Below are 8123 nucleotides of genomic sequence, written 5' to 3' on the forward strand. Positions count from 1 at the left end.
CTTCTTTGCGCATTAAACTATCAGTACCTGACACATTAAGTACATCTACTAGTAATAAAAAACAACCTTATAACTATATATATATATATATATATATAAATAGCGAGTTTAAAGAAGGAGAGGATAAAAGTCCACTTGAATTTCAGATATTTACATCTGGAGATAAATCCCACGAACATTCCATATATGCTTTCAAAATATCGTTTATTTTTTATTTTGGCTTCTTAACATTACATAATTCATACAATCTCGAAATGAAGTTAATATAAAACAAAAAATCCATCAACAAACGATTTCTAATATCATACTAGATGAAGTTCATTGTGATATAAGATTATCCTGCGTTGAATTTTTTATTTTACTTTCTCGGAGTATAGACGTGGTTTTAGATGAATTTAGGCCCCTCCGGTGGGTTTGTTTGTTTGTTTGGAATTAAGCACAAAGCTACACAATAGGCTATCTGTGCTCTGTCACTGGGGTCCCCCCCCCCGGTGGGACAGCGGTATATCTACGGATTTGCAATGCTAAAATCCAGAGTTCGATTCCCCGCGGTGGACACAGCAGATAGCCTAATGCTGCTTTGTTCTAAAACTAGCACACAGATGAGTTTAGATAAAAGTTCGTGAAAGTGGACCAGTTTGGAAAATTATACAGTATTGCAATGAAATTGAAATGTATAAACGTTTAACTGATATATATAAAAGTATATAAAGTTGGTAATTCAGATAGGCCACACAATGAAAATACATAGTTGATTTAAACAACAGAATGAAGCAAGTATTACTTTGGAGAAAATCATTGGTGACAGCCATAAAACGCTTGTGTCAATGGGTCGATTTTAAAGTTGATTAAAATAGACGTAATGACACAGAAGTGTAAGTACCTGATGGTCGCTGCATTCGTTGTCCCTTTTTCCAAGATTCATTTTTACAAAGTTAATAGAACGATGTTAGACTGAGAGGAATAACTTGTCGAAATCATTGGTTCATTTAAGCTACAGATTGTGTGGAAAACATATTCCACGTAAGGCTTTTCATCTACGTAAGGGTGTTTGAAGCAACTCGTATACCTAATTAAAAGGATAGGATTTGATATTTATTCGAAAGAGCATAGGAGACAAAAACCTCGAACGTATTAGCCCAGTCACGTCACACCACTTCAACTGAGTTGTATTCTTTTTATTTCAGTAGTTTAACTGCGCTATTCCTGCATCTGTTTCACATGCGTGATCCAACAAAGAATTACCTCCGTGCGTGATAGAAGGCCTTGAGAAACACGACATCATAGAACAATGTATTGCATGAACATATATCTTTCATTGGTTTCGTCTGCAAACCTCCGTTTGGATAATGATGATAGCTCAAGTTAACGTGTTTACGAAAGCTCTTCTAGAGTTGTGTTCTCCCCCCCCCCCCGTTAAACGAATAAAACTTTGGTATTTGTAAATTTAAGCTTATAAAACTGTTGCTCCTCGAAAGTAAAAATAGTATAGTTTCCTAAACTATGATTTGCGTACTTCCGAGGGTATATAGGATGGTGTTTCCTAAAATTGTGATACGTGATAATAATTAAAGAAGAAAAAATGAGAGAGAGAGAGAAAAAAAAAGAAGAAAAATGGCAATTTTGGCATATGGTCGGAGTTAGATATTTCCAGAATTCCTTCAAATCTGTAAAGGGGTAGTTGAGTTGAAAACATATGAGAACCGTTGGTCAAATATATTTAACAGAGTATTCATATAGGTGCATAAAGTGAATTAAACATTATATGGTAATTCATTGTATTCATTTGTAACACATTGTTTTCTAGTCAAACGATATCAAGTGATTTTTATATTGATACATAAAATGACAATTGAAACTTGATGACAAAAGTACTCCTAATTTCGTACCCTGCTTTTGCGTGCATTACTTTAAATAATTTTGCTCGTGACAGTGATAGCTCTTGACTCTTACAGCAGTATTTCGAACTAGAACAGTAAGAAATATGTGGTTTGATGTTATAACCTTTCAAATTATATAGTTATGAAAAAGGCAATTCCATATGAAACTCTTTTCCGTTTCTTTTTCTTTTTGTTGCTGTTGCAGGTTGTCACTCTCCAAGAGGTTGTAGTAGAACTAGAATGTCTGACACCAGACAACAGTGCTACTAAACCCAGTGACCGAAGGTGCAGTATTTCAACCCGTAATCTGTTTTTGAAAGGCCAGATGAGATATGTAGAAGAGTGGAAGGGCATAGTCTACCTCTGCGTGCCATTGTAAGTACGAATAAGTCTCTGTTAGTTTGTTTCTAATGTAATTAGTCTAATTGGACTTAATATAACTGATTATAATAAGTTTCAGAACAACGTATTTATGCTTCAAGTCTACATTATACAAAGTTTAGGGTAGTGAGTCCGGTTATATTTGCACAGCGCTAGAAATCGGGTTTGGATACCCGTGATGGGCAGAGACGGATAGCCCATTGTGTAGCTTTGTGCTTAACTTCAAACAAATCGGTTATATTTAACTATTTACTTTTTTCTATCACACATGCAGGCTAATGTTGATTATTTTATCTAACGTTACTGATGTATTTTTTTTTTACTATTATAAAATTATTGTATTAAAACTTCGGTTCAATTTTTGGTATAAAAATATCATAAACTGTTTGTGCTTGATGTTTTTATCTACTTTTCAATAGACTTTCTATTCCTTATTCAAATAATTATAATAAATAACAACTTCCAAAACCTAATGAAATTCTTTTGTCACAGGTTGCTTAGTGTTCTATGTTTGTATGATAGAAAGCAAATTTGAAATTGGATAACTTAATATCCGAAACAGAACAGAATATAGAATATGGAGGCCGTTTCATGCCACCTTTAAAACAGATTACACCATCTTACAAACACACTGCGAGTATAAATTCCTCCCTTCTAGCAAGTACAAATTAAGGTTTGAAACATTTGCATTTTAAAATTGAAGAGAAAAATTGTACTGGGTTAGTAAAGAATAATTGATAAAAAAATTCTTTCTATTATTATAGTATTCTATCAAACCTATTATCCATTAACAGATAATGCTTCGCCATTCTAAGCATTCTACCCCATAAGAGCCTTATGTGTTATAAATGGGTGAAATAAATCATGTTTCAAATACGACTTTGTGTTTTGTAACTTAGTCGGTCTAGTGATCCCTAGTGCAAAAGGCCTTTTTGGCAGTAGGATATACTAAACACGGCACAGTTGAAAAGATTTTCTTATTAGATATTTCATATTTTAAGATTCATCAAATTTTTCATTCTGCTTGATTTCCTGAAAGTTATATCACTTATATTATGATGTAACATCATAGCTTTTACCTATTACCCCTTGTGGAGTTACTATAAAACAAATGAAAAATTACTTCTGACCATACAGACAACGAACTATGATCGTTACGGATAACTCACTTGCACTGACAATAGAAAATGAAAAATTACATAACAAATTTTCGTAATAATTACATATATGGATAATTAAGATCGAATTAATTCTAAATACGGAAACTAACGAATATTATACTGTCTTTACGGGTTTGTTTTCTAACAACTCTTCTCGAAAATAGTAGATTATGTCCAGAATAAAATAGTCGGAAAGAATTGAAAATTGAATTATTTTTAATAGAGTAGAAATATCTTTTCCGTCTTTTGTTTATATAGAACTTATCTAAAAAAGGGTTTATGTTCACTCTCTATTCACATCTGTCCTTAAGATAAATATGTCTGTAATTCGTGCAAGCTAATCCTTTTAAAGTAATTCAAATTTCATGTTACTGATTTTTTAAAATTTTATTGATAATGATGATATTAATAACAAACATTTTTTTATTAAGACGGAGTCTAAAATTCTACATTTAAATGATTATATGATATCGAAATAACCATCGTGGTAGAAATAGTTATTAAATGGTATATATATATCATTAATTTTAAACTTGTCTCTATCATTTGCAGGGATATGGTAATCTGTTAGAAAAACTCTAACTGACATTTAGGTCATTAATTCAGAGCTGAAATTTCCAGTGATTTGTTGCGTCTTTGGTTCTTGAGGCGAATAACGTTTTACATTTTATGTTGACAACGAAAACAAGGCTGAAACATTTTATAAGAAATTCTACGTTTACAGTGTACATACTGCTTAAAATTCCAATAAAATACGACATGTATTTCAGGGTTGCATGCATCCGAGAACGTTTTAAATTTGCAAACGAAAAATATTGTTATAAAAATAGCAAGTTGATTCGCTGGCTTTGATTCCGAAAACAAAATTTAAAAAAAATTCCGCTTCCTTTTAGAGCCAGTATATATTTTATCACTTAGGCTCGAAGTTAGTTTATTTTTCTTTTCAAGCAGAATACAAGAAAACATAAGTTTATTGACTCCAGTAAAACTGTTTCTCAAAGAATCATCACGGATAATGGTAACTTTAGGCTATCTTTGTTCAATATCAAATGCTCAAAGTAAGATAGGAAGTGATACAATATATTTCGCATTGAAGACAGTACAAAATTCTTCATTGCTATCTGTATTGTGCCCATTACAATGATTGAGCCCCGAATGTTTGTATGATAAGCTCTCAAGCTTATCGCTGAGGGAAAGGGGCGGAGGGTAAAACATACCGAAGAGTTATATAGATGACGTTCTTGCAAACAAACAAATAGAACATTAAAGAAAAGTAGAATTGTTTAGAAAGGCATCCACCAGGTAATGTTAGTTGGGAGTTGCTTCACATCTTGATGACAAAAATTAGTGCATTTTCTCTCTCAAAAGCTTGGTATATAGATCAGAACTTGACACAATACATTCATAATAAAAAGCTTTAATATGGTTCGTTCGAGCTGTGTCGTTGAAATAGCTTTCATAACAAAGGGTACAATTGCAGAAACAAGAGTGGATAGAAATGAATATATTTTTAATTTGTCGATTAAGAAAATTTCTGTTTTTAAAAGTGTCTCCCCCACTTTGGGGGTTTGATCCCTCCAGTGAGCACTGCGCTGTTAGCCCATTATTCAGCTTTAATCTTAAAATAAAGCTCTTTAAAAGTGAAAGAGAAAGGCATTTTAAATTCGTAGATTAAGAAATTTATCTCTCTAAAAGTGAATAAAAATACATCGAATATTACATTCCTGGTCTAAGTAGACTTGCCTCTTTCTAAGTAAAAAAAAAGTCCTTTTACATTTATTGATTAATCAAACTGGATAGTGCGGGCCCCACGAGAAGTTGGTCTTTTCTACGAACAATTTAAGAGATTACTTTCCCAATTATGTCTCATGGTGGCCACGATGGGATATTTACCGACAAGTCTACTGATCAGGAAGGTATGCTTACCAACAAGTTTACTGATCACGAAAGGATGTTCACCATTAAGTTTACTGCTGGGCTGCTGAACAAAATCAAGAAATACTACACGAATCATAGGGACATGTCGTCTCTGTTTTTGTGGTGACTCGTTTCTAATGGTCACTTCGAACCATGCGCTGGAGCAGAGGAAGAACCAGCAGCGATTATAATATACATCAGCTTCACTGCAGTAGCTGTAGCAATACATCATAATGTAACCAACATGGTTCTATATGGTACAACAGGGATTCCTAGGCTTGTACCTCTAACTAATGCAAAAGGAGTTGGACTTCCGAGCACCTGTTTCAACAGTAGCTTATCTGGTTACTGGTTGCGGGAATATTTGTATGCTGTAGCAAGACAGAGTCATCAGACGCGAGTAACATCCAGATTGGCATCACAACAGATGTAGGAAGGTGAACTATGGCTAATTAACCTAACCTAACTACATCACCAACAAATCACATTTTCTCTTATATTGCTGCAGAAGCTTCTAGCTTAAACTAACAGAACTTTAATCGAATCTGGCTTTCAGCTCGAATGGGTGATGAAGTCATATCGCACCTGATGCCATATGAACTTGGCATCACGTGGAATGTGCTGATAACATCGGGGAACAAAAAATAGTTTTCTTTACTATTAAAAAAATGCAACTGTTTCTGAGTTATTTGTCAATGCTGATTCTAAAAACCATTTTGAAAATTTCTGATCACCTCTAGTTTTTGAGTTATGACAGATTTATTCACAATATTCTTATATAACTTGAAAATAACTTTTTTTAATATCTTTATTTATTCATTGAAAATTGCATTTAAGAATGTTCAAGAACAATAGATAATAGCAATACCAGTTTAAAAAAGCGATGAGTATAATAAGATTATATACTGAAAATACATTCAGGCTACATTCAAAACTTTCATCATGGTATTATTTCAATTTTTGTTACAAAATATCTGCCTGACATGTTGTGTATTTTGTGTATCTTCTCAGTTTCACGCTGTAAGAATCAACAGTAATCCTCCATCATCACAGTATTACATCATATTTGATATCGCTGTTCCATTGTAGTATCTAAATCATTCGGAAAGAAATCTAAATGGGAGTGTAAAAAGTACATCTTTAGTGACTGATAAGACCACATTATCCTGTAGTTCTCGAGCATATCATCAATCATCAGAGCATAGTTTCATCTCTGTTAATTACTAAGAAATTTTTGAGAACCAGTTTGAATGATTTCCAAACAGCAAGTTCTTTCTGAATGAGTACTGTTTCAAAATCATCATCCACCAGCACTTCTCGAATCTGACCCAACAAACATACCTCCTTTCATTCTTGCTTCACTGATTTTTGGAAACTTGTCAAATAGATCACTGAAACCATTACCACCTTTCATGAGTCCCAGTCTAATATGAAATGGGGCAAAAACACTTTTTGAGGATTTACTAAAGTTTAATATTTAATATTATGTTTCCCTGGTATGAATTCTCTCTCACTGGCCATTCCTTCTTTTTTAAATGATTTTTATCATCTTGGCTGTCCCAAAGACACAAAAAGCAACAATGTTTGGTATATCCACTCTGCTGGCACAGCAGAAGTGCAATAACTCTTAGATCACCACATATGTTCCAAATGGCCTCAAGTATAATCTGCATGCTTTGATAATTTGCTTTCATGTTCACAGCATGAGCAACAGGAATCGATGGTTTAGTATTCTCGTTGTGCAAACGTACAGCTTTCATACTAACTTTAAATGAGTCGATAAAAAGTCTCCATTATCAAGGATGATGTTGAGTACCTAATTCTTCCATTAATGCATTAACATTTGTATAGAAACACAAAGTATCTTTCATGCTGTATGAGAAGCAATACTTTGATAACGCCTTCAGTAAATTGAAACTCTTGCTACTGGAGCTAATAAATTCCATTGCTGTAAACGAGAGCCAAGAAGTTCCCCATGCTGCTTTGATAGAGATAAGTCACGAATCAAATCACTTAACTCCTCTTGTGTAATCAGATGAGGCAGTTTATGTTGAGGTGTCACAGGAGTAGAATTACTAGATGAAGAGGATTCATTTTCTTCTTCGCAGGATAACTCTTCTGTTCCCAATTCGCTGGTGGATGTGGCACTGGAAAACAATCCCCATGAGGTAATGGTTTCATTGCAGATGCAATATCTGGATATTTAATGTATTGTTGAGTTTTGCGTGAATATCCTGAAACATTTGTCATGCAAATATAGCAGTCAGTTAGATGATCTTTGGACTCACGCCATATCATGGTAACTGCAAATGGCATACTTGCTCTCTTATATTCAGCCACTGTGTCAAACCAGATGTGCAAACTGTACAACACACATGTTGAGCCCAATGTTGGTCGTCAATTTTACACCCGAAATAGTAGTAGTAAGCTACTTTTACCTTGTGTGTGATGGTTTTCCTTCGTGAAACTGTAATAAAATTTCCACAAATGTAGCAGAAACTGTTTGGGTGACTTTTGCACTCTAGGACATTACTTGTACTGGAGGCCCAGAAACAATAGTAACGTAGCCATTGTAAGAGTTTCTTCGACCCTTTTAGATCACTTGTATTGGTATTCAGTTAGAAAAAAACCTATAAAGGAATTTATAAGATCTTGCAGACCCAATCCACTCTTATAAGTTACAGCATTTCACGAATAACATATTTTCTCACTGACTTAATTTTTTTTCTCTTTTCATTTTATAGACTAAGTAACATACCAAGAGATGAAGGAGGTTAGGTTAACC

At 33.7% G+C, this 8123-nt stretch overlaps 1 protein-coding gene across 1 annotated transcript in view; it reads left to right on the top strand.

The window, feature by feature from the left end:
- LOC106457963 (soluble guanylate cyclase 89Db-like) overlaps window positions 1–8123 on the top strand; it is a 45866-nt gene that overhangs the window by 9237 nt on the left and 28506 nt on the right. Inside the window, exon 2 of the mRNA XM_022384066.1 lies at window positions 2086–2255. Within this exon, the coding sequence (XP_022239774.1) occupies window positions 2086–2255 (170 nt within the window). The remainder of the gene's footprint in view (window positions 1–2085; window positions 2256–8123) is intronic.

The sequence above is a fragment of the Limulus polyphemus genome, unplaced genomic scaffold (genome assembly GCF_000517525.1).
Source record: "Limulus polyphemus unplaced genomic scaffold, Limulus_polyphemus-2.1.2 Scaffold398, whole genome shotgun sequence".
Lineage (NCBI taxonomy): Eukaryota > Metazoa > Arthropoda > Merostomata > Xiphosura > Limulidae > Limulus > Limulus polyphemus.